The sequence below is a fragment of the Orbicella franksi genome, chromosome 7 (assembly GCF_964199315.1).
Source record: "Orbicella franksi chromosome 7, jaOrbFran1.1, whole genome shotgun sequence".
In the NCBI taxonomy this organism is placed as follows: domain Eukaryota; kingdom Metazoa; phylum Cnidaria; class Anthozoa; order Scleractinia; family Merulinidae; genus Orbicella; species Orbicella franksi.
The window spans coordinates 15,997,189-16,024,604 of record NC_138151.1 but is presented as its reverse complement, the minus strand read 5'-3'; the positions used below and the strand labels follow the sequence as shown (position 1 = coordinate 16,024,604).

The window sequence follows — 27,416 nt, the reverse complement described above, 5'->3', positions numbered from 1 at the left end:
GTTGGCCGGGCGAAATGATATAAGTCTGGACTTTACCGGAAACAGCAAAGAAACCGGAAATGATCTCAGAGAAATGTATGATCCAAAGGCCTTCTGGGAATATGTACATCAAAGATGGCGACCAAACCGGCAGTTCAGATATTCTCCTTATTTCTTGCACTTTTGTATGCTGGTAAGATATGTTTTAACGCATAAATATTCATATATCGTATGAGACTCACGTTATTAATCTCATATGATTTCTATATCATTATTAATTGCAGCAGGATTGTCAAATAGCTGGGTAAATTGGGCATACTTTTTCACTAATGAAACGGAGCAAAATTTGTGTTTTAGCTTAGGATTTTCGAATTTTTTGGTATATCTGCTATAATGCTTTACACTTAATGATAAAAGTATGGTGTTTTCCATAATTTGAAGTCTCTTTTTTGTTTTGATCTGTTTTATATGCACAAGGTTAAAGTTTGCGTTATAACTGCATATAGTTTCTGCTGACATGACTCAATAAATGTGGATGTTAAGTTAATTTTTGCATTGTGTTTTGCAGCAACCGGAGATAAGGTCGCCCAGAAAATTTATGAGGACTTAAGAGAGATACGTCCGTGTGTGATACTGACTAATGCAACACATCAGATTGGATGTACTTGTAAGTGACTTTGAGTCCGTCTATATCTCAGCCTACTGAGCGAATCAATCATGTTATTGAACAATAAATAGGTCTGTCAAAGAAGTTTGTTTGAGCTTAGTTTCTAAACACGAGTAGATCGAAGGCTCACACCGTTATCAGGGCCAAGGGGTGTCTGGACTTCTCACCCTATACTTTTTCTATTCTATTCTATTTTAGAAAATAGCCCAAAGAAAATATGTCCACTGATTGGTTTAAAATGGTGTTTCTTTAACTCGATAGAAACTCAAAACTAGCATGAACTGTTGACATAACGATGGTGCAAGCAAAGAGAATTGGCATTTTGATGATCACAGCATTTCTGGTTCTCCCAAACTTCTACCCCCTGTTTCTATTAAGCAATTATTAGGCTATGAGCTCGAGATTTCTATCACGTGATAGTTGATGAGGGCATAGCCCGAGGTAACTATCATGCATAGAAATTGAGAGTGAATAATCCTAACCCTAACCCTAACCCTAATAAATTGTTTCAGTATAAATCTACTAGTCGTTCAAAACTTTATCTAAATACTCTTCACAGACACCTCGAAAACGCAAAGAAGTGGCCGTCATTCTGTTAATGACTGCACACTGCTATGCTACTCACTATCTATCACAGAATAGATAGTGAGTAGCGTAGCCAATTAGAGAATGGCATTCGTGATAGAACACTAATACATTTATACTAAAAAAACAATTAGATTATGAGCTCGATATTTCTATTGCATGATAGTTGATGGATGCATAGAAATTGAGAGCGAATAATCTAGAAATTTTTTTAGTATAAATCTACCAGTCGTTCAAAACTTTGTCTAAATCCTCTTCACAGACACTTCGAAAACACCAAGGAGCAGTTGTCATTTTGTTAACAAGCGCACACTGCTATGCTACTCACTATCTATCACAGAATAGATAGTGAGTGGCATAGCCAATCAGAGAATGGCATTCATGATAGAATGCTAGTAGATTTATACTAAAACTCGATAAAGACACAGTGCATGCTTTCTTAAATATTAATTTGTAATTTTCTTTGAAATTTCATCTGGTTTCTGTCACTTTTGGAATTTATCCCACTTCCTACATTCACATCCCTCACTCTCTATAGACCCCTTCTGCACCTGCCCCTCCCTCTCCCCTCCCATGGCCCTTGCATTCTTGTCTCTCAAGCAGGGGAAGAACTGGGTTGTGAAGAGAGATTTCTGTTAATTCCCACAAGTAGACCTGTCCTTATAATTGTGTCTGTTTTTATTTCCACAGCTAGTATGAATGGCCATGTTGGAGTACTTCACTTCATTGAAAATATAAGTGATGTGGAATGGATAATTCAGGAAGGGAAACATCACCCTTACATTGCTTTGTTCAGATCAGACCAGTTTGATCTGTAAGTATTAGTTAATTAGGGTTTTTCCAGACTTGTGTCCACATCTTATTTTGGCAGGCTAGTGTTTTACGTACAAAACAAAGTTACAACACTGGTGTTTATCAGTTCTATAGCAAAGTTCTCAAAATTAATTGGTTATTAGCAGGTTCAATTTGCTAATTGGAAAGTTTATACAATTGAACCTCTCTACAACCGCCACTGTGTGGACAGAGGAAAGTGGCCGTTGTAAAGAGGTGGCCATTGTGGGTAGATAGGGGTGTAATATAATACTTGTTTGTTTTGGGGGATGCAACATTTCTAATTTTTTAAAAAATGCTTATTGTAGCATATAAGTATGTAACACAATCAGAGTATATCAATGAAACTGAAACTAAACAGAAAGAGCAGACCAATGATGCATGGTACAGAATGATCAAGTTTTGTAACCTTTCACCATACAAAATATTGGTTTTGGTATACATCGTTTGTCAGACGTTGATTAAGTGGCTGTTGTCATGAGGTTATTATGGCAGTTGGGACGCACTGCAGTGGCTGTTGCCATTGTGGAGAGGTGGCCATATATAGAGAGGTTAAAATAAGAGTGAATTATGGACTGTCCACCGGAACAAAAAAAGTGGCTGTTGTAGAGAGGTGGCCGTTGGTGGGGGTTCGACTGTATGTAGTCGTTATGTGTACAGGTGGTCTGTTTATACCTTTCATTTGAGTAATTACACAATACAAATCATTTAAATGTGTTCACACATCCTGTACTCATGTGCATGCACAGTTATGCTATTCTGATGCATTTTCTTGTGCATGTCAACTGACCATGCCTTGATGTTCATCTTTTTTTAGTAAGATGCTTAATCCGCTGATAGAAAATAAAAAGATTAGTGGAGCTCTGGTCATAGCTGTTCCATCAGGAAAACACCGATACACTCCTGAAGGTATTTAATGCTAAATAGGCCTTTGTGTTGGCCTGCCCTGGTCAGTGTTCTTGTCTTGTGTTCTAGTACCAGACACTTGACTGTCACAGAGCCTCTCTCCATTTCATTTATATTTTATAAATTTTGCAACTAATAAGAGAATTTCTGGTGGGGAAGAATGCATGGACAATATTTGAAATTTGTGCTATCAAAGTGCAGTTGCCTTGCTCTGGAGTTGTATGACAAATGCAGTTGTTTAAAAGCCCAATTCTGATATTGATTAGTATTCTTATCTTGCACTTGTCCTGAGAGTGGTGTCACTTGTAGGATATAAGATTATTAATATTAGTACTTTAATCTGTTATTCTTGCAGTGTATTCTCCTGACTATGCATGCCCTAATGATAATTTTGGTAAGTTATATTAATATCAACTGCATGAAGATTCTTAGCAAGTTATAAGAGGGAAAAGAATTATGAAAAATGTGTCTGAGTGTGGACCAGTTGATGAGATTGGTCACTGAGGGACAATGCAATAGTGATTGCAAGAGGAGCTTCAAAATCATTGTTCAATCTTTATTCTCATCCACCTGTCTTCTTGAAAATTAGATTTCTTCTTTCATGGAATTTGATGGTCTCACTATATGTTGTTATCGTATTTCAGGGGTTTACAGTAACAATGAAGTATATAAAGACTGTAAAGAGCTAAAATGGAATGAGGGTGTAAGTCAAGAACATTCTTAATACCTTTTATTAGGTTTTCTTAGTGATTCTTTATTCATGTGCTCACTGCCGCAGGGGTTTCATTAACATTTTCAGCAGAAGGGCAACTGGTTTTCACAGGCAGGCAAAACTAAATCAACCAAACCTCTAATAAATAAAAACTTTCCTCCAGATGGTCAAACCAGGTTGGCAAAATTGTCCTCACAACTTGTCAATTTGCCTGGTGCCCAGCCCTTAATGAAACCTCTACACTGATGTGATTTTTGTTTGCTTTCATTCACTTCTGCCAATATTGTACTTGGCTTTGGTTCTAAATATGTTGAAGATTGCTCAAGTGTTATATAAATCAAGAGCATGATGCCGTGGTAAAGTGCAAGTTAGAAACTCGCAAATTACCAGTATATGATAAAAGAGTTTTGACATTTTTTTCCAGAATGTTTTTATTGATTTTGTAAATTTGCTTACTACAGTTAATGGTATTGAGAATTTTCCAGTATTTGTTGGTCTTATTGGTCCCTTTTGACAAAAAGTGACCTTCCCTTCTGACAAAAATTGAACTTGTTAAATAAAAAAAAAGATTTATTTAAGCAGAAGTGAAAATTGAATCATAACATATCCAACAGTTTTGATTTCTTCTTTGCAGGGAAGTGGGATGTCATTCAAGTATTATGATATTCCCATTTTTGCTCTAGAGGATGAGAATGAGGTGGAATATCTTCTTAACCAAGTAAGTCATAGATTCAAAAACTCTAGTTAGAAATAGATTCCATGTTGCCTTGAGTCTGTTCAGGAACAGATCACAGATGACCTCAAAATGTGGTAGGAACAAAAAAGTGGCACACAAGGCAATAGCCAAGTGTGTCACTGATGTTGATGTGATATGTTGTAGTCTAAAATGTATTTTATGTCAGAATGATTGCAACCAAGGTTAATTTGTTTCAATCTAGGTTAAATGTTTCAAACCAGTTTATTTTTCCCCCACTTTTTAGGGGGTTCTTAAAAAGAATAACATTCACACAACCCACCCCCCTCAGCCACTAACCGTACTCTATCATTCCAGGATCCCATATCAGTCCCCCCCCCCCCCCCCCCTTCGATCTTTTTTTTTATTATTAACATGCACCACCTTTGATTTTAGTGTTACAGTAAATACAACAAACAAGGAAATTCTGACTATCCACTGTGCGCTGCACAGCTGAAGGACTTTATGTATGCTGCTAAAGACACTCCGACCTGTATCAGAAAGACAAATATGCCCAACCCTATTGGCAGTAAGTTTTGCTTTAAAGGAGCTCAGTCATGCTATTTTCATTTATTTTGGCCACATACAAAATTACTGAAATAAACCACAAAGGAGCAAGGATGTTTAAGGATGGAGAAAATTAACACAGATTGCAAATGATGAATTTGAAAAATTTAGTCTTAACTTTCTACGACACACAAACCATGATATAGCTCCTTTGAAGAGATCCTGTGGTACTATTCGATGATTCGAAACACTAGCTCTTGTTCATTACAAGTTTTATTTACTGATACAATAATAACTACATGTGCTTCAAGACTGTGTGTTTACAAATTCTCCCATTTTGTGAGTGACCCATTAAAGGATACATAGAGGCCATATGGTTGGTGTATATCTTAACCCCTCTAGGTGGTGTGCTAGTCCACTGTTAAGTTACCCCCTGCACTTTGCTAGGTTGCCTTCCCTATCAGGTTGTCGGTACCTTGTACCTGGGAGGAGAGACTACACCTGTAAGTTATTGTCAGAGTAAAGTCGCTTGCCCTGGAACACAACGCAGTGAGTCCAGCCAGTGGTCAAACTTGATCTTATGATCTGAGATCCAGTGTGATAACCATCAAGCCACTACTCTTTGCAGTAAGAGGTTTGATCAAATGATAATGTTATTTTGTACTGCAGATGAGTTCTGTCAGCCACTTGGAGACATGAATGTGTGGGGAACATTGTATCCAATTAAGAAGAACAAAGAGGTTGTGATGCTAGCTACTAAGGTAATACAACAAACAATACAAAGTCCTAAATAATTAACACCCCCACCCCTCTGGAAATTCCAATTAAACTTCATACATATCTTTGATTGTGACGGTCACTCCAAAAAATGTTTTATGTGAACGCTAATCAAAACCTCACACTAAGTTTGGCCACTCACCAAAGTTTCAGCCTCTAAAGTGAAGGTTTTCTTTATGAAATTCGTCTCCAAAGAAGCCCAAAATTTGACATTTTGAACAGTACTCAGCAGCCAGGCTGCGTTTTCGTGGTGTCATTCCGTCCACAAGATTTTGTCCAAATGGCTTCTGACAAGCCTTTTAACTACCACTGGTACAATATTTTTTGCTGGTTATATCCTCAGGACTGTTAGCTGCTAATTTTGGTTTTTCTCCTCCTCTGTTTGCAGCTGGATTCCAGTTCATTTTTTCATGATTTAGCTCCAGGAGTAGAGAATGATGGCACAGGGATAATAGTAGCACTAGCAGCAGCCAAAGCACTTGGTGCTGCGAAAAGAAATGTAGGTTACTTCAGATTTGCAGATCTGCTAGTAGGAAACTGCAAATGTTTCATTTTCTAAATCCAAAATTGTGAACCTTCCAGGAAAATGTCAATGGCAAAAATTGACAAGGCAGTCAGAGTGTGTTGAAGTGGATGCTTTTCAAATGCTTTCTTGATAGCCCCAAAATATATATTTAAATGGCTGCTGGCAGGTTTTTGATGCTGCCTGGAAAAATTCTAATGGCCAGGGTTACTCAAGGGCTTCATTAAAGAAATAGTAAATGGAGTGGCTGTGAGAATAATATTGCCCCACTGTTCCAAACTTCTTCATTTAGTTTTTTTTTTCTTAAGAGGTTCAGTTCAAAAAGATTTGAATGCTTGTGACAACTAATTGCCAACCTGCCGAAAACCTTATTGAAACCTTTGGTTAGTTGCAGTAGACTAGCATCTTTGTCTAGGAAGAAATACCATTACTTCTAGATGCCTCATTCTTCAGGAGCTAGAGTTAAAGGCATACAGTGCGAGTTGCTTATGCTTAACAAAAGCTTTTGTTCTTTTCTTTCAGGGCTCAGTATCAGCACCCAAGGATCCCATCATGTTTACATTTTTTCAAGGGGTGAGCACATGTTAACTGAAAAACCTGGCGTTACTGATATGGAGAGGTGGCTGTTGTAGAGAAGTTAAAATAAGATTGAATGTATGGACCATCTGCTGGGGCAAAAAAAGGTGCCGTTGTAGAGAGGTGACCATTAATGGAGGCTTGTCTGCAGTACTGTACCTTGATTTTTATTTTTCATATTACTATGCTCAGGAAAGCTGGGATTACATTGGTTCATCACGAATGGTTTACGACATGGACAGTGGCACATTTCCCAGTGATCCATGGAAGGTAAAAAATAAATCAAATTACAGTGGACGCCTATTGATACGGTCACCAAAGGGCCATGAAAATCTGGCTATATTAACGGGGTAGGGACAAACCTGATGGCGGGTCTAAATTTAGTGATGTCTTAAAAGATACATCACAATTGCGCTTCTAAACAACTGTTGTTTAATAGACATCCGAAATGCAGATACAGTTTTAAATAAACGGCACGCAATGTATCCAGAAGCGATGACGTTTAAAAATTGTTCTTAGAAGATTGGAACATGAGCAGACAAACTGATTCTTAAACTTCTGGGTTAGAAAGTTTAGGGGTTTACATTTAGGGTAGTCCATTGGTGGTTCATTCAAGTAGTTCATGTACCAGGTCCATCTTGTTAGTCCATGTGCTAGGGGTCAGCGAAATGTACCAAACCAAATAAAAAGCACTCCGCTGAAAAGTTCCTCTCTGTGAAATCAACACCTTATTATCTTTAAAGATATTTGGCAAAGCTAATTACCTCACCAGAAATTAATTTGTTGTTTTAACCATATACTTGTCCAAGAGAAAATCATTTTCTCTTGACTTGTCATATCGCGTGTGCGACCCGCTTGTCTATCTAAAATTGTATGTATCGAGGATATGTTATTATGAGTTTGCCCGTGAGCGCAAATTTATCCGACACTGTATAAACCAAAATCCACCCCCAAATCTTCGTTTAAAAGCTGAATTTAAAAGCACTCCGCTGATCCTACAAACAGCAAAGCAAAACCGCAAAGGAAACCCGCAAGGAAATGTTACTCTCTCTGAAATCGACACCTTATTATCTTCAAAAATATTTGGCAACACTAATTACCTCACCGGAAATTAATTTGTTGTTTTAACTGTATACTTGTCATATCGATTAAAAGCAGTCTGCTGATCCTACAAACAGTAAAGGAAGGCCGCAAAGCCTTCACCTATCGCCTGTACGACTTACTTGTCTATCTAAAGTTGTATATATGGAGGATGTTCTTATTATGAGTTTGCCCGTGAACGCAAATTTATCCGATACTGTTTAAACCAAAATCCACCCCCAAATCTTCTTTTAAAAGCTCCAATTAAGAGCACTCCGCTGAACCTACAAACAGCAAAGGAAAGCAGCAAAGGAACTCCCAGAGTGCATTTCGCTTCCACAGGGGGATTAAAAGTGCGCGACATAAGCGCACGGACATAAGCGCGACAAACTATGCAAAATCACTATCCAAAGGAATGCATGGATGCCAGCATAAAGCGATGACGTCACACAATACGTCATCGCTTAAAAAATTTAAACTTGAATCAGTGTGCATATTAACAATGGAAAGATGAAATGTAGCTGGTTTGAATGGCCATATAAACAGGGTAAAATTGTGAAGGATTAAACAGGTTGGGATTTCAGAATGTGGCAGTAGTTATAAGGTGACCGTGTTAACGCGAGGTTGCTGATGTACACCAATTTGACTGGTGTGGATTCATTGAAAGAAAGTCGCATTTTGCCTTCAACTAGCGATTGGCAGCATAAGCACAAACACAAGTATCCATGCAAACAGTGTAAGATGCTACTACAAACACAAGGTTAATTCTGGTTATGTATGAATGTTTGTGTCGTATGTGATACCAAACTTAAAAATATGCCAAGTGGTTTGTTTTGTTTTTAAAGGTTGACGGGAAAGAGGTTCATTTGAATACGAGCAATATCAAATATTTCCTGGAACTTAATCAAGTGGGCCTTGTAGAGGATGCGCTTCAATTGTGGGCACATTCTGATCCAGTCTCCAGGAAGAACACTCCACTCACTGATACTAAGGTACCTTATAAACAGTAAAAAAATATTATTTTCTAACTGCTGCGAATACCGTCCAAATAACAGTACAAATATACAGCGATATTGTAGTTATTTGTACAGTAGAAACCTGTTTGCCATACAGGTCGGCGCGCCCACACAAAACTGTCACACCCTTGCTCTTTCACTGATAAATTTATTGACTACAGCTGTTGGATAATAAATTTCTTATTAGATGTTTTGGTGTGTAGTATCGCTATTTATTATACAAAAGTCAGTGGTATACCGAGTGGTAACAAATTGATAAAAACGATATGTTATCCTCACATGTAAAGATATCATGTTTGACAACATTTCTGTTTTGTATCTTTAACTACACTTGAATTTGTTGGTGTATGATTGAAACATCCTCGGATCTTCGGTCGTCTTCGGCAATCTTCGGAAAATGTTCTCAAATGTTCGGAAAATGCTCGGAAACGTTCGTCTGGCCTTCGGAACAATTTTTGAAAACCTTCGGAAATCTTCGGAAAATCGTCAAAAATGGCGCATCAGCATGTCTATATAATAAAAAGAACATTACGCGTTAGCTCGAAGATATAAATTTTATGTTCTCGTGGCAAAAACAATATGTCACTCGTGAGATCTAGTTCTTGCCACTCGAACATAAAATTCATATCTTCTCGCCACCGTGTAATATCCTCTATATATTTTTAATCGTTGTTTGTATTTTGACTTGCCCTACGGGCTCGTCAAAATACGGCACAACTTGTAAAAATATACAGCGATACTACACACCAAAACATCTAATATGATATATATACTTAACTGCTTAGAGGCAGCAGATCATTATTTTTGTATTTCCACTCTTGCGGCAAGTATGATCAATGGAAGTCTTCCATGTAGACATGTCAAATACTTGTGAAATGTTCGTGGCTAGTCTAACGTGGGAGAGGGAGGCGCGGTGGCCCCATGGTTAGTGCGCTCGTCTCCGGATCGAGCGGTCCAGGTTCGAGCCCTGGCCGGGGACATTGTGTTGTGTTCTTGGGCAAGACACTTTACTCTCACAGTGCCTCTCTCCACCCAGGTGTATAAATGGGTACCGGCGATCTTAATGCTGGGGGTAACCCTGCGATGGACTAGCATCCCATCCAGGGGGGAGTAGAAATACTCCTAGTCGCTTCATGCTACAGAAACCGGGATAAGCTCCGGCCTGATGGGCCACTTGGTTCGCATGCAGACTTTTTTTTCAGTCTGACGCGGCGTTTCGTCTCGGCCGAGAGACTCTTCAGAGACCTTTAGAATTCATAGGCAAACTCGTCCTTCTTCAATGGAATCTAACACTTTAATTAATTAATGATTTTCTGACAGTAACTTGTGTCCGTGAGCTTGCAGGACAATAGCTTTCTCTAATATCTGGAGTGACTGACATATTTATTTATTTTATGTTTTTCAGGTTAAAGAAATGCTAGCTATTCTTAAAGAAGCAGGAAATAAATACAACGTGGGTATCAAGGAACCTGAGCTGCGACTGCCATTGCCCCCTGCTTCTTTCCAGAGATTCTTGAAGTCAAACGACAAAATCCCTGGAATTGTTTTAACAGACCATGAAAATAAGTATAACAACAAGTAAGAAACATAACATCGTCTGATTTCTTGAACCCTTGTTTTTTTCTAACCTTCTAATAACTTGAACCAAAAGCCATTTCCTCCCCTCAGTTGAACACTGTAATTTTACCCCCGATTTCTCAAACTACCTGATTTGTCAACAAACCAATTTTCATTTCCTTTGGAGGTTCAAAAAACTCGGGATTCCATTCTAACTCTGTCTGGCCAGATCCAGGTCCCCTATATCCAGACACAATAATATGTAAAACCCAGCAGGTGAAACTATTTGTAGTGCCTCAGTTACTGCACATATCAAAAACAATTTTCATTGGTTCCAAAACAATTTGTAACATCATGGCAAGAGGCCATTTCTGTCGCTACCTCCGTCATTTGGGAGCCTTAGCAAACCACAATGGCAACGGCGACGACAACGAGAACGTCATCAAACAAAAGGTTTAATGAGGTGAACAATGGCTCTGCGCAAGCGTTTTAAATTTAGGTACATTTCTTACCCATCCTCTGCAAGACAACAACGTGAAATGACCAAGGTCTATGTATTTTGGAGAACGTGAGTTCACTGCAATGGCTAATTTTTCATATCTTCCTTTGGAATTGAACACCGTCACTGTATATTTAGACTGAGCAAGGTTTTAGATTGATAGGCACTGGACAGATCTACATACTTGCGACATTCAAAGGTAAAATTTAAATCCATTTTTTACAAGTCACCGTCATCATTGCTAAAGCTCCCTATTATCGGTGAGAAAAAGCTACAACACGTCTGAAACTGGTACTGTAGAAAGTACTTTTTATTACTGATTGTATAAAGAGTAACATTTTAATAGTCTGGTGGCCTGATATATTCATAAGCCTCCTCTATTTATGAGACAATTCCAAGGCAACTGGCATTCAGATTAATTTTGTCATATTAAACGAAGGCACTAGAGAAGTTAACATATTGATTTTTTCCGTTCAGATTTTACAATAGTCGTTTTGATGATCTTTACCAAGTGGGAGGAAATTACTCTAAGGAGAAAGACACAGTTTACCTTATCACAGAATTTACAAAGGTATTCCTTCTGTTCTCGTAAAACACATTTATTTGTTGCTTAAACACAGAACTAGAAACCATAACAATTTGCCCTCAGCCAGATCTAATTTCATTTGGCAGAAGAGTTGAAATCTCATTCTTACTGTCTAACAGAAATAATAAGAGCTCTATGAAAGTTGTGCCATCAGCTTGTCTCAGTCCGAGATATGTCATGTGATGTAGGGACATCCGTAGTCAAAAGTGTGTTGTTTACCACTGAATTTGTTAGGTGTAGGAGATGTGATTGCTAGATGATTACAGTGTTGGACCCTGGATTGAGAGTTTGGAACAAAGGCCCCCTGCTGGGATCCCTGTGTTGTGTTCTTTTGCAAGACACATAGCTCTCACAGAACTTCTTTCTACCCAGAAGTATAATAGGTGTCTGAAATTAGTATTAAAGGCTTATAGACAGAAAATAACCTGGCGAGGGGAATTGACTTCTGGTAAATGAGCACCCCATCTACTGTAGGAGGAATAACCACACTTCAAGACACTTCATCTCACAGAATCTCTACCTCTTCTGTCGATAGGTTGGTAGTAGAATTAACCTGCCTATTGATCAAAGTTATTTGTCTCTTACAGAAACTCACCAAAATCTCCTCAACAGTAGCTACAGCTCTATACACGCTCGCCAATGATGGAGACCCTCCTAAGGATGATATCAAGGCAGATGACGCACTGGTGAGTGTCACGCAACTGAGAAACAACCATTCATTGCGTGACAAGCCATTGTAACAAGCAGCACTCTTAGAACTTCGCAGCCCTTATTTAGGCTCACATGGGGAGAAGCGTTGCGTGACAATTTAAGTAACGGCTATGAAGAAGACTGTGTATTTATTTATTTGTTTTTTTTCTTTTCCAATAGGTTGGTCACCTTGTTTACTGCCTGTTCAACCGCTCCAATTGCCCTCTATATCATGAAGTTTCTGATAGCAATAAGACATGGGGTAAATTTAACACAAGTAAGTACTGATGATAACCAGAAAGCCCACATATGTCTAATCAGCACAATCAGATCGGTTCCGTATGATAAATGTTAGACAGGTATACCACTTCCCCTAGTAAAAGAGTGCGCTCTCGTGTCAAAGAGTTACTTTCTGGTGGGAAAATATGCCGTCGCCGCAATGGTTTCACTGCAAATTTTCACAAACATGTATTGTCATGTTTACTCGATTAAGGGCCGCCTGTGTCAGCGATTAAGCACCGCCTGGGTGTGATTGAGCGCCGCCTAAGAGAGCAAAGAGTATTAAAGAGCGTCTCCCTCGAATAAGCGCCGCATGTGCTCCGAGGCATTATCAGACTGAACTGTTGAAGGAGTCCAATTTAAAATCAAGTATGGGACAACTCAGTATATACCTGAAATTTATTCTCCTGGACAACAATGCTTTTCAGTTCCAAGTGGCTTTATTTGGTTGTTAGTATTCGCTTGTTATTATATGGCTAGCTCCGTGAGCGGGCAAGATGAATCAAATCCTGCGCTGTTATTGGCTACCCAAGCGGGCAAGATGGAGCTATCTTGCCCGCTCGGGACTACCCGCCGTGTCCCACAAGAAAAATTTCCCCGAAAGCCATATAATAAATCCTTTATTGACCAAGCTTGTTCGGTCAAGATGGCTAGATATTGGCCTCGTTCTTTTTTTGCGAGTTTATGGACCGAGACGGAGTCGAGGTCCATAAACACGCAAAAAAAGAACTTGGTCAATATCCAGCCATCTTGACCTCACACTTGGTCAATAACCCATACTTATTGTTTATAAAGGTTTTGATTTTTCATAGAGCGTAGCCCTCAAATAAGCGACGTCACGGGCACCCTCCCTCCCCCCCTCCCCTCCCGAAAATGCGCCACAACCAAAACACTAAAAATACAAAGAGCTTTGGTACGTAATTGAGTTAATATGGTAGTGGCGCTATCGAAAACACACGTTCACAAAAAAAAAAAAGATGGAAAGTTTTGATAAACGTGTAGTTTAACAATGAATTTTTCTATTCCAGCGTCCAACAGTTTAAAACCGTTTTCACGTTACGTAAGCGTCAACGGTACAAGCAACGCTTTGACACAAACCATTTATCGCGTTCTATTGTATTTCACTGGTTATCACTTTCCCAAGAGCGAAGATTGTTCCGGTTCTGCGGGTGTTGCTAGTGCTACAATACTAGGAAAGGATCTGCAAGGCATTTGTGTGAAAGGTTCTGTTTTCCTGTCACCCGCTGTGTCTCCAGCATTTCTCTTGGAACAGTACGATTCAACTGAATATTCGACATGGGCTGAAAGCACGTAAGTACTGCTTATTGTGCTGAACAAGGTGACAGGGACGGCAGAGCCGGGGGGGGGCTGGGGGGGCATTCAAAATACGTTCCGCCGTCCCTGTATCATCATCATCATCTTTATTTAAAAACACGGTAAATACATCAGGCATTAACAATTTAATATAAGAGCTACAACTTATTACGAAAGACTGTGTATACAGATTAATCTTCTATAATCTAAAAATATGGCTAACTATTAAAGAAAAGTAAACTAAATTAAAGCCTGTTTTACGTGAATGCCGTGTCGGAATTGGTTAACAATCGTCGGAAATTAGTCAGAGATGTTGCTTGCCTAGCAGCTGAGGGTAAAGTGTTCCAGAGGACTGCACCACTATAGCCAAAGCTATTTTTGTAATGGTTAGTACGTGGTAAGGGAATAGCAAGCTTATTATCAGAATCGCGCAAATTGTAAAAAGTAATCACATCACTTCGCTGAATGAATTTCGAGGACAAATAATTGGGTGCGAGGCCATTTAAGGACTTATAGACCATCTCAGCCGTTAGTTTTTGCACATACCTTTGAAGTCTGAGTATGAAGCCCTAGTGTGTGACCATTCAAATGAAAGCTATTGAGCAGTACTTTCATGTGGTACTGTTTATTATGCTGTATAACGTGGTTCTAACTTTTAAGTCTGTGTATGAAACCCTAGTGCGTGACCATTCAAATGAACGCTATTGAGCAGTACTTTCATGTGGTACTGTTTATTATGCTGTATAACGTGGTTCTAACTTTTAAGTCTGTGTATGAAACCCTAGTGCGTGACCATTCAAATGAACGCTATTGAGCAGTACTTTCATGTGGTACTGTTTATTATGCTGTATAACGTGGTTCTAACTTTTAAGTCTGTGTATGAAACCCTAGTGCGTGACCATTCAAATGAACGCTATTGAGCAGTACTTTCATGTGGTACTGTTTATTATGCTGTATAACGTGGTTCTAACTTTTAAGTCTGTGTATGAAACCCTAGTGCGTGACCATTCAAATGAACGCTATTGAGCAGTACTTTCATGTGGTACTGTTTATTATGCTGTATAACGTGGTTCTAACTTTTAAGTCTGTGTATGAAACCCTAGTGCGTGACCATTCAAATGAACGCTATTGAGCAGTACTTTCATGTGGTACTGTTTATTACGTTATACAAGTCCGAGTCTGAAACCCTAGTGTTTGTTGGACCATTGAAGTGAAAACTGTTGAGTAGTAGTTTCGTGTCGTGATAATTAGTATGTTCTAGAAGGTTGTTGTAACTTACACGTTTGTGCATGGAACAAATTAAAGGTACTTAGAAACACTTTCATGTCTTATTGTTTATTATGCTGTACGGTTTTATCTGTGTGTGAAACTCTGTTGGACACATATTAGCTCATATTCTGATCAAGGTCTAACAACCTTAACAAAAGTTAGTTTTGGACTAATTTTCCAAGCATTCTGATATTAGTTTTGTTCCATTTAAAATATAGATGGGGCGATCTTGCAGTTCGAGTCTTCCTTGTTGCAAGTCCTGAACTGCAGGTAGGTTAAATTTTTTTGTATTTGTATTTTTAAAAAACTTATTATTTCACTGAAATGTCTCATTTGTTCAAAAAGTCGAGCAGAGACGAGCGCTCCTTTACATGTAAGCCTGAGTGGTCTACACAGGCAATTTTTATGTGTCAAATTTTATGTGAGAATTCTTATTTGCTCGTGTCGACGAGGAAAACTGGGCAATTTTTATGTGGTAAATATATTCACTGAAAACCTAGCGTGTTAGCTTTTATTTCACAAATACTTGTTATGCAATGCTTTCGAGTGGTATATCATGAAATATCCCACGAGTCACTGGTATTTACCCGGTACACACACAAGCTTTTACTGTGTATACCAGAAAATACAAGTGACAAGTTGGATGTTTAAGTAATAGACCACAAGTTTTTATGGTTTATAGCCTGATAAACCACGCGGAATGTTGGAAGAACACGAGAAGAATTCGTAAATCACTCGCCTGCGGCTTGTGATTTACGAATTCTTGGAGTGTTCTTCCAACATCCCAAGTGGTTTATCATGCCTCTAAACCATAGAAACTTGTAGTCTATTGCTTTTATGTAATAATTCAGAGGACACGCGAAATTTCCATGAGTTTACTGGCACAATAAAGCATAGCCGATCGATCAATCAGAGTGCGCGCATTCATTAAATTATTGTATAATCCATGGTATACCACGAGAAAGCGTTGAATAACTATTTTATACCATGCCATAGAAAATACAGTGGCCAACACAATCAATGTGACATACACGCGGAGCATGATGGGAAGGTTGGGTGTAGCATTTTCGAATATACAACGGCTTTCCTGCATTCTGATTGGATGTATTTTCTATGGCTTGGTATAAAAGTTGATACATACGAAAAATTGCTCGTATGAACGGCTCGTCACATAAAATATGGCAAATGTGTTCGTAAGCGCCATATCTTTTTATTTGAGGGCGACCAAGCAGCCCTGCCATGTTTCTGCGTATCTCTGCTGTCCCAAGTCATCACTGGCGCACTAAACTTTGAACGGTTGACAAATGGTTGCTGTACCATCTACACGATCAATTGTATTTGTCTCATAAAAATCGCTCGTGTAGACCAGGCTCTAAAAGTTATCATCGTACCTTACATTTTGCTTGCTGTTTTCAGGGTGTAACACTAGGTGCAGGACTGATAATCACCTTCGTATCATTTGTACTTGTGTACTTCATAAACAAGAAGGCCGACCTGATCTTCACACCCACCGATCCTCTCAGTTCTGACCTTCACGGTTAAACCTTCCACTCCATCCTGGCTCGACGATGACCAGTTTGAAAATCCTCCTCACGGTTAAACACTTTGCCAAAATTGAGTAAGCATGTTATAAGAATCGAGCTGATCAATTAGATTCTTCTAAGGAGACATAAGGAAATGTATGGGAAATAGTAATGAGAGGTTGAAGCTAATCTCGTATTGACAAGTATCAGAGGTCGAGGCTATGACGCACATGGTGCAGGCAGATGTGAAAGGTTTCGTTACAAGAACTAAATGGAGAAAGAAAACGTGTCGAGAACACTTGGGAATGTTGGAGAGAATCGTTAACAAAGCTATTGCGCTGCATCAGCTGGCAAGTGAAAATATGGAATTTATTGCCTGATAAGTCCGGACGAAAAATTACCTTATCATTAGACAATCTTGTGTCTGAGTTGGACCTGAGCCCGCAGTTAGTTGTAAAAGGGGTTGCTAAGCAACGTGATGTTAGATGAAAGGCTGACGTCAGAGTTCTCAAGATGGTCAAGCTTTTTTCCTTGTTGTTACCGTTAAATTCATAAAGTTGCCTCTTTTTAACAATAAAATGTTCTGCTCCTCGCTTTCGATTTCTCTTTTGCTTTCTCCCAGAAATAGTAGAAGTTAGTTGTGAAGTGAGAATCAAAGTTAACTGATATTTTGGAGAAAGCAAAAGAGATCAGACCTTGGGAATGAACTGGAGAAAAAAAAAATCAAACTTTATTCGAATCCGGTGGCTTATAGGAGGTAATTATCTATTTTTCTATTTAAGAAGGTTAGTTTTTTAGACCTAACATCCCTCATCTTTGTTCTTCGGATTCCAGAAGTGATGCTTGAAGTGGGGCTCCAAAAAAGCATAAAAATATTACCAGAACAAAGAAACCTTAGGCTTGGGCTAGTAAAAAATATTTTAAGCCAACGTACCCGTCACTGCTTATTTACAAAGTATGCGATGGTTAACAAATGATAAGACTTCTAAGCTAGACGTGGAGATTCACTGGAATAGAAACTATCACAATTATCATTATCATCATCGTCCTCGTCAATTCCTTTGGGACCCCCTGTGGGGAAAAGGGCGGGAAAATCTTTCTTCCAATACGTGACTGTCCTGTCAGCTGCCAACCAGCCCTAATGCTGATACCCAATTGAATTCTCCTTACAACTTCAATACAATGTCCAGCAGAAGGATGATTAGAATTTAGAGTCATCAGTTAGGGTATATTGTCTTGATGTAGCCAAATTTTCAGAAATTAAAGTACCACAAAATTATAGAAAGCGCAAGGAGAATTTTACGAAACAATAAAGCTTTCAAGGTCTTTGCCCTTGCAATGAATAATTGTTCAATTAAATGATTATTTGTGATAGAGCGGTTTTCAATTGAGTGTCGAAAGTAATAGACAATTACTTTGGTTTTGGTTTTACTACGGTTTGAAATTCGTCTAATTATGTCTAATTGGTAAGTAATTGGTAAGGTCCTAGTCCTAGTTCTACGAGACTCAATTAAAAACCGCACTAGATTGCTATTTAAAGAGAAGTTTATACTTCTTAATCGGTTGTAAATAACTAGCTTCTTTGTTATTTTGTATCGACGTATATTTTCGATTTTTGCGTTTATTAGTTTTTTATCGTTAAAACTTAAATGCCAGCTACTATTGTAGATATTTCACTTCAGCTGCTAAAAGCCACTTGTAAGTGCGACCAAAACCGCAGGTCAACCATTGTGTGAAATTTGCTTACAATAGGAGTGGAACTTTGATATAACGAAATCTCCCGGTTTCATTTTTTTTTTCATTCCATTCGATATTCAATATATTAAACAGTTAGAATGCTGAACATTTTCTGTGTTTACATATATATAAAAAACGAAACATATTCATTATATCAAAGTTTTACGCTTTAAAATAATTGCTTTACATTGCTAAATGTTGTTCAAGGCATGTCACTCTGTAAGGAACATTAAACGTTTTCTTTCATAAACGGGAAGAAAGTTTTTTTTCTGATACAGTTAAACCTCCACTAACGGCCACCTCACTACAACAGCCCCTCATTTACGTCCCGGTGGACGGTCCATACATGCACTCTTATTTTAATCTTTCTACAACGGCCACCTCTCCACAACGGCAACGGCCACTTAAGTGCGCCCCAAAACACCAAAATAACCTCTCCAAAACGGGCAGTTTATCAACGACTGACAAATAGTGTTTGCCAAACCCTGTGTTATATTGTAAATGGTCATGAAACTTGATCTGTTCCGCGCGTTGTTGGTCTCTGTTTCCGTTTGATCGATGTATTTTGATTGTGTATTTCTATACTACAGTCAGCATTTTTCTTGAATAAAATGATTTACTTCCCCCCCCCCCCCCCCTTCCAATTAAAAAAACAGGTGTCATATCACACCCGTACCTCCCCATAACGGCCACCTCTCTGTAACGGCCACTTTCATTTGTCCCCAAGGTGGCCGTTGTAGAGAGGTTTGACTGTATTATGATCTCCTTGACTTGAAACCCCCACCCCCTTGCTTCTTTAAAAGTCAATTTGTTTTCGAAATCCAAGATGGGTTGGGTTTAGCCTGCGTAGAAAGCGTCCCGCAAATATAACACTGGGGCAGGCCAAAGTTCGTTCAAGACATTTTAAGAACCCTACATGACGCATCTTCGAAATCCAATATGGCGGCAAAATTTAACTTGGCGACTCTGTCGTAAACAGAAGAACGTTTGGAGTTTTGATTAATATAGAATATGACTTTGGTGGCGGGAATGGGACTTGGTGTGTTACTGGTGTTGATATTTTGGACTTTAGGCATTATAGGATGCGTAGCCTTGTCAAGAACCTCAGGACCTTTGAAGTAAGTACCTTGATAGACTGCAGTTCGATAATTATTTCGTTCCACTTGTAAGCTTATGTTTGTTCAAGACACCATAAAGACAGCGTGTTCGATTGCGTAGGAGATATGTATGAAATTCGTGTTTTCTGGTTTTGAACCCCATAATTGTTGTCAAAATTTGTAGCTCATTTTATCAGTTCATAAAAACTGTGTTTATTTTCTTATTTATTTTTGTAGAAACGCAGTGGTAGGAATATTTTTTCTGCTTGTTCTCCTCACATTAATTTTGATCTTCTGGCCAAGAAAAACAGTGGAGGAGGAATTAGCAGGATCCACAGCTAAAAAGGTGAGCAAACCTCTAAATCGTAATTTTCACCCATGCCTTTAAATCCAGGGCGTAGTCAATCAATAAACCGATAATAAACAATTATTGGATGAGGTTTTTGTGATATCCAGAATAATCAAGGTCGAGGTAGAGGTTATCAGCTGAAGCCGAAGGCTGAGGCTGATAACCCTTACTGAGACCCTGATTATTCTGGATATCACAAAAACCGAATCTAATAATAATTTGTTTTTTATTATACATTGAATGAAAAAAAAATGAAGTCATGTTTTTGCTTCTTCACTGACAGCAAGCAACACAAAGCGTGCAAACTTGACATGATTACCCATGACCTTGAGTGTCCTTGACATGATTATTGTATAATCTGCAGAGATGACATCACAGGCGCTGATTTCAAAAATTCTTCGTACACTTTCGACCAATCAGAAAAGAGATAGTGAGTTCAATGTATAATAACCAATATTAATCGATAACAATCAATATCAATTGAAGATTGATATTGATTGCTGATAGCAATCAATGAAAATCAATAAAGAAAAAAAGTTGCGAATTATCGATTGTTATCGATTGCCAATAGTAATCGATAACGATTGATTCATCAATTGGTATTGATTATTATCGATTGTTATCAGAAATTATATTTGTCCTTTTACAAGTTACACTGATAAAGTGTTTGACAAAATTTGTCTATAATGGTTTTATTGAGCCAATTTAACATAGCCTGTGTATCTTTTACAATCATTGGCAAAATAACAAGAACAGAAATAACTGGCAGAAACAATTTGGGCTTTGCGTCTTTCTTTGCTAGTTTATGACACTGGAAGAAGCTAGAGTAGCAGCATAAAACCCTCGAGCTCCAGTCTCATTGTAGCATCAGCATGGATTATGATGAAACAAAATAAACAACAGTCAGTGTTCTAGTGATGTCAATTATTTGCATTTGGAAACAAACGTAAGAATAGACCTCAGGAGTAGGCCAAAAGGAAAATATAATCTAGCTAGCATGCCGAAGATGAGCTTCTCATGTTGTTCCAGGTATTATTTTACACAATAACAAAGCCAATTTTGAATACAGTCGAACCTCCTGGAAGCGACCACCCAGAATGTCAAGTCTAGGTGGTTGCTTACGGGAAGTGGTCGCTTACAAGAGCTTAGACCATATTGGGTCAAAATTTTGTCTCATTAGCATATGGTAACTGCAGAGACTTAGTCATGTTTTAAATGTTTTGTTCATGTGAAAAATCCAATTCAAATCCGGTACTTCCCATTGAGAAATTTCTGTCTCTTCTACTACCTGGAATGAGCTAATGTTGATACATTTTATTATCCAATTTCCTCTGTCAAGTGGTCGCTTACAGGAGGTAAAAAGCAAAGAACATTCCAAACTTTTAGCTCTAAAAGTGGTGGCGGTCACTTACAAGAGGTGTTCGCTTACAAGAGGTTCCAAATACAGTGATTTGACTTAGAAGCTTTTGGTATTTTGGAAAACTGGCTGCTGAGGAGAGATGGTGGCTTACAAGAGGTGGTCACAACCGCAGGTTCAACTGTAGTCCGGATGTTTATTGTCGATTTTTTTAAAATCGATAACAATCAATATTCCTGAAGACAGGAATTATCGATTGTTATTGATTTTTGCCAATCGATAGCAATCAATAAAGAAATTTTTCTGTGAGTTATCGATTGTTATCGATTGGCAATATCAATTGAAGGGGTGAGTGCAAAACCATGCTAAGTGACGATTTGGGTGAAAAAAAAATTTTCGCGAAAGGGCTTGAATTCTTGCATGTGGTCTTCAATGTAATAGAAAAACGTGGTCCTGTATTTTTGTCACTGGTTTTTGCTTCGTTTATAAAGACGCCGCTAGGAAAACCGAGTGGTTTTTCTGCATACGCAATATCTCAAAAACGAAGCGAAGCTTAGTGGAAAAAATGCGGGACATTGTTAAACATACCTAAACAAAACTGCATGCGAAATTTGGAGCGTTTTCGACAAAGTTCACTTTTGAGTAAAATACCTAGCGCCCTTTTCCCGCCGAGGGCCTTTGTTATGATAAACAGAGCTGATCCTTTGTTATAATAGTCAAGCCAAGCCTTTGTTATAAGTTGAAGTCTCGCCTCGGTTTATCATAACAAAGGATCAGCAAGCCGCGTCCGCAAGGACTTTGATTTCACTTAGAAAGCAGTAAAATGTGAATTTCACGCAACGTATAAGCTCAAAAATGTTGATTTTAGGTCAAAAAAGGTTTAAATGTTGATTTCACGTTAACGCGTGACAGCAAGGAGGTTGATTTCTCTTAGAAACAAGCAAAATGTCAATTTCACACAACGCATAAGCTCAATGATGTTGATTTCAGGTCTAAATAGGTTAAAATATTGATTTGACGTTAACGCGTGACGGCAAGGAGGTTGATTTCACTTAGAAACCAACAAAATGTCAATTTCACGCAGCGCATAAGCTCAATGATGTTGATTTCAGGTCTAAATAGGTTAAAATGTTGATTTCACGTTAACGTGTGACGGCAAGGATGTTGGTTTCACTTAGAAACCAGCAAAATGTCAATGTCACGCAGCGCATAAGCTCAATGATGTTAATTTCAGGTCTAAATAGGTTAAAATGTTGATTTCACGGTAACGCTTGACAGCAAGGATGCTAGTTTCACTTAGAAAACAGCAAAATGGTAATTTCACGCAACTTATAAGCTCAATGATGTTGATTTCACGTGAAAACGCGCTATAAATAGGGCTGACAGATAAACAGATTAACCCTTCTCCGCAACGTACGGGTCTCCATACATCTGCATGTCCGCTGATCCCAGAAGCTCAAAACACTACAAATCATGCCGATTTGAAATAAAATCAACGCAACCTGGATCACAGATCTATGTTACAATCGATCGCTACTTGTTGGCCATTCTTATGTTTAAACAATCTAGTTACCAGTTCAAGAAACGTCCACAGAACGTGATCGCAATGCATGCCGGGAAGGGTCTTTACACCTCGTGCGCAGGAGAACATGGCGGTCAATACAAGACAAATTTTATAAGTCTAAAACCAGTTCTCGCTTTCCAAACTTTGACGCTAGCAACGCTTGGCAAATGGGCCACGACTCACCAGAGGGTATTTTTTTTGGGCAAGAACTGCTCTTGGACTTTGCTGCCTGGCTCGATCTGACTTCGAACGCCGATAACACGATTACAGTATATCAGCTGCCTTCGAAGTTTCAGAACACATTTTGATTCTTTCAAACGTGCTGATGACTTACGGGTTTATCGAGACTTTATGATGTCTCTCAACCACCAGGCAGGAACACAAGGTACTTTAAAACAATGCTTAAGATATTAGTTGACAGAGCTCTAATGCGGCACATCTCTTTTTTGTTCGATGAATTTCGTTTGACTCTCGATCGATTGACGTGTTGTGCTCATGTCACAATACCCGACGTAAACAATCTGTTCCCAGATTTCCGCTCTATATATGCTGTGAGATTTGATTTTGACTCCATACACTATAAACAGTCTGCCTGTTTGCTGTTCAACAAATAAACTCCTAAAGACATGGCTAGGAAAAGCCAAGTATTTTTGCATATGTTATAACTCGAAAACGAAGCAAAAACCAGTGACAAAAATACGGGGCTGCGTTTTTCTATTACATTGAAGACCACATGCAAAAATTCAAGCCCTTTCGCGAAAATTTTTTTTTTCACCCAAATCGTCACTTAGCATGGTTTTGCACTCACCCCTTCAATAAAGCTCTCTGCACGCATTGCAGGCCTATGATGAGGGACCATAAGGCTCTCTGCACACACTGCAGACCTATGATGAGGGAGCATATATTATAAAGCTCTCTGCACGCATTGCAGGCCTATGATGAGGGACCATAAGGCTCTCTGCACGCACTGCAGACCTATGACGAGGGAGCATAATTAATAGCAACTGGCAATTGATATCGATTGAATCGATTGATTTCCGATATTGATTTTTATTGATTGACTACATCTGGTTTAAATGCATTTGGTTTTGTTTCATCTTACTAAAGAAATTTATTTTGTTCATTTTCCTATAGATCGAAGTTGATGGACTGATCATTCCCAAGACAGTTTTGTTTGTGTTTATCTGCATATTTGCTGCTGTTGCCTTTGTTTTCCTTGTGCAACACTGGATGGAACCTGTTTATTCACCTGCTCTAACTTCCAGGAAAACCTATGCTTTCTAGTCAGTGCATCATAGAATCATAGGTTTGCAACCCATGAACATCCAATATCATGAGTTGTTGGTCCATGGATAAATTGGGCCCACTCATTCCAGGGTGCCAATCCAGCGTGCCATAAAAGTAAAAAAGGCTCTCTAAGTATTTCAAGCTGTGTCAAGAAGTGGACATAACTAAAAGTTGATTTTAGCAGCTGAGAACAATCTAGTTCTCCTGAGCAAGAACTAGTGATGGTGGACAAATTCACCTTTTGCATCTCAAGACCTCTTTGGAGTAGGCATCAGCACAAGTAAAGTTTTCTTTTCTCCGGTGATTTTCAAGAACTGCTTGGAAAGTAAGACACAAAGGGATGTGTCGAAAATCAGACTTTGAAAACTCCGACCACAGACTCAAAAAACTCAGACCCTCTGGGTGTCTCAAAAATTTGATGTATCATTTGTGTAGAAACGTTAGATTCTTAGTCTTGATTTAAGGTGGCCCAAAACAGTAATGGTTCTGTGAGACACCTGGGCTGTAGTGCACACTTCAGCGCGAGGCATCACACGATCACCCAAAAGGTCGCAAGATAGCACGCAAGATTTAAAGTTTACAAAAATGAAAACAAACACGGCGGTGTGAAGTCTACTTCGTAAAACTTTCTTTCTGCCAAGTTTAGTAAGCTTTATGTGTTGTCAGTAACTGATAACACAAAAATAGCTGTTATTTTTATCTTCAAAAACATCCATCCTTCAGGCAATTTCAAAGGAAAATCATTCTTTTTAACCACTGTACTAGAACATGAATGAAAATTGAGATGTTGATGTTGCGATCAATCACACCGGCTATCAATCTTGTTCTTTCTACTTGGCCAGTCTCACCTTTGAGTGTTTATGGTACTCCTCTTCCACTGCTTATGCTATTAGTGACAACAGCAAAACAGAAAACACTATTCTTGTGGAATTGTGGGCTTTACTGATCAGCGGACCATATTCATACATGCACAAGGGGCAATCTTGCAAGTCGAGATTTTAATTTGCACGTAGTACATGCGAGAAAAATTCCTTATCCACAAAGCTAATATCTCAAAAACTGATCTGGTGACACTACTTTTTTAATGTAACAAAATTATTCAACACCAAAAGAAGAATGCATGTTTGAAATTGTAAAAAAAAAAAGTCTGGAGTTGAATTCCTCCAACTTAGACATTTCCAGTTTTTCTAATTTAAGATGGCCCCCTATAGTTTTACGATTGCACGCGCGCTGAGGACAAAAGCTCAAGTAATCTGCGTGTGCTCGAAGTAAAACATCAGTGTTTTTCGATATTTTATTACATCAACATGAGCGCAACAAGCAAAACTGACAGTGAATTTTCTCGCGTTTCCTTCAGTGAAATTCTGTAAAACTTGGCAGATTTGTAGTAAATATTTTACTTTAGTCAGAGCTCGTTTTTGAGGGAAATCTATAAGACCAGTTTTTTTGCAGTGGTAAAAGATGTAAATTTACAAAAATCGAAAAACCTGGCTTTACAAACCCTACTTTTTTCGTGTTTAAAATTCGTGTCCCGCAGGAAGCAATATGCTGTGAAAATTTTGGAAGATTTCACCAAAGGAAATTCAAGAAAATCGCAAGTAAAGCCATAAAAAAGTAAAAAACATAATGTTTTGGGCATTTCTAATCGAAGACTAAAACCAATAATTTTAACAGAGATGATAGTAAAACACTATTTAATCATTGCTTATTACATGTAGTTAGTTTGAGGGGACTGGGTGTAAATACGAATGCAAAAACGACATTCAAAACATAACACTTGCGCACGCAACGCCATAAATGATTACCCTATGGAGCCACCTTAAGCAAAATCTATGCCACATAGATTTTTGAAATTTTCCATGTTTCTTCTTCTGTGGGTAATAAAAAGATTTTTGGAAAAAAATATGAGGTTACCAACTTAGTTTTTAAGATAGATGCAATTGATGGTAAAAAGTGGGTCAAGTTTGTTGCTATGCAACAGAACAGTGCAACCTTAATTCATTACTTAATCACAATGAAAAGTACAGTGGAGAGTTACCCGCAATAAATAGCACAGCCATTCAAAACAGTACAGTTCCAAGCCTGAAAAATCACACCTAGTTCTATGAGTCTCACAAAAAAAAAAAACAAAAAAAACCCAGAAAACTGTTTTGAGCCACCTTAAGTAGAGTTTAGTAGAATACATTTAGGACTGCTAAGAAAATAAGATCTCATACAATGGAACAGTGTTAACCTCTCCAGGATTGCATTTTTCACTTGATCCCATTAACCTGTAATTCCTTTTGTAGGATCAGAAGGTGTAATCAGTGGTGGAAATAAACATTACTATAAATTGACAACATTTTTAAGAGTAGTTATTTACCTCATGTTGATAAGATAACATCAGCAGCACTGTGTAGTTCCAGAAAATATCCATACCTCCCCTGCAGAAGGGAGTTTTTCCAAGATTCCCCCTGCAAATTCCAGTAAAGTGTCATACATTTCTTTAAATATTTTGGCCTTTGGCCTGGATTTCCGGTGCTCTCTCAAGTCTGGTCTACATTCCTTTCCTCACACAGTGACTGGTACTTGAGCCTAACAGATCCCCCACCTCTAAGAAATTCTAATCCCTTCCATTGGCAGAGGGGAGTGTAGGTATTTTCTGGAACTGCACATTTCACAGCTGTTGATCCCAATATGGATAAATAATTTGGCGAACAGATGGTGAACAAATCCTGAACGTTACTGTGAATCAAATAAACAACACTCGCATTCACTCCAGAAAACAACTCGGGTCTTGTTAAGCTTTAACAATGGTATGATTCAATCACAACAAATCCAAGCTGTATATGCCTCAAAAAGCAGAATGTTAGGCAAATTACTTACCAAACTAATCGCCCAACGAGGTTCTGCACCCTGGAGAGCTGAACAAATATTGGAAACCTCGTGACGTCGCAAAGAAAATAGTGTTCTGATTGGTTCATGCGATATACCGACAACATTCGGCTACATCCTAATATGGTCAAAAAAATATCACTGACGGAACCGGATTACAGGAAAATCAAGCTGAAAGATCTGAGACTTTTTCTGCATAGCCATCAAACTACGCACGACTCAATATCCTGCCGCCTTGACAGGCTCACGTTTTCGCTTACCGGTCTCCTTGGCAATAGGCCCTTTGCAGCTGGGGTCACGTGACCAAATTTTTCCTAAAAATTTTTTGTATTATGGGCTATAACTTAAAGAATGCCAGAAATGGAAAGAGCAAATCAAAAATACCAAAATGGCCAAGTTTGAGACCCCAGGAATTAACAAGTAAGTTTATACCACAGTTTGAATTTTCGGAAAATTTAGAGGATTTGTATGGAAAATGTTTCTGGAGAGCAAGATCTTGCTCTCCAACAACTTTTTCCATACAAACCTTCCTATTCTTTCAA

General features: G+C 38.5%; 2 protein-coding genes across 2 annotated transcripts; both read left to right on the top strand.

The window, feature by feature from the left end:
- The first annotated feature begins 16 nt into the window (after nt 1-16).
- LOC145491828 (nicastrin-like) lies at nt 17-18,597 on the top strand. Its single transcript, XM_081471104.1, has 20 exons — nt 17-172; nt 548-646; nt 1,922-2,045; nt 2,880-2,971; nt 3,324-3,362; nt 3,613-3,671; nt 4,315-4,398; nt 4,810-4,942; nt 5,590-5,681; nt 6,086-6,196; nt 6,743-6,793; nt 6,989-7,066; nt 8,722-8,868; nt 10,298-10,470; nt 11,426-11,519; nt 12,122-12,220; nt 12,405-12,501; nt 13,532-13,814; nt 15,305-15,356; nt 16,503-18,597. Exons 1-20 carry the CDS (start codon nt 115-117, stop codon nt 16,626-16,628), a joined length of 2,091 nt encoding a protein of 696 aa, XP_081327230.1. The 5' UTR covers nt 17-114; the 3' UTR covers nt 16,629-18,597.
- Nucleotides 18,598-18,979: 382 nt separating this feature from the next.
- On the top strand, nt 18,980-27,304 carry LOC145491857 (transmembrane protein 218-like). The gene is made up of 3 exons (XM_081471140.1): nt 18,980-19,464; nt 19,681-19,789; nt 23,848-27,304. Exons 1-3 carry the CDS (start codon nt 19,358-19,360, stop codon nt 23,995-23,997), a joined length of 366 nt encoding a protein of 121 aa, XP_081327266.1. The 5' UTR covers nt 18,980-19,357; the 3' UTR covers nt 23,998-27,304.
- Nucleotides 27,305-27,416: the final 112 nt, after the last annotated feature.

Excerpts from the sequence above, each read along its gene's own strand:
- LOC145491857 (XM_081471140.1), top strand. The coding sequence starts at position 19,358 with ATGACTTTGGTGGCGGGAATGGGACTTGGTGTGTTACTGGTGTTGATA. Across the intron at positions 19,465-19,680 it reads AGAACCTCAGGACCTTTGAA|AAACGCAGTGGTAGGAATAT; the intron begins GTAAGTACCTTG and ends TTATTTTTGTAG. Across the intron at positions 19,790-23,847 it reads CAGGATCCACAGCTAAAAAG|ATCGAAGTTGATGGACTGAT; the intron begins GTGAGCAAACCT and ends ATTTTCCTATAG.
- LOC145491828 (XM_081471104.1), top strand. The coding sequence starts at position 115 with ATGGCGACCAAACCGGCAGTTCAGATATTCTCCTTATTTCTTGCACTT. Across the intron at positions 173-547 it reads TCTTGCACTTTTGTATGCTG|CAACCGGAGATAAGGTCGCC; the intron begins GTAAGATATGTT and ends TGTGTTTTGCAG. Across the intron at positions 12,502-13,531 it reads ATGGGGTAAATTTAACACAA|CGTCCAACAGTTTAAAACCG; the intron begins GTAAGTACTGAT and ends TTTCTATTCCAG.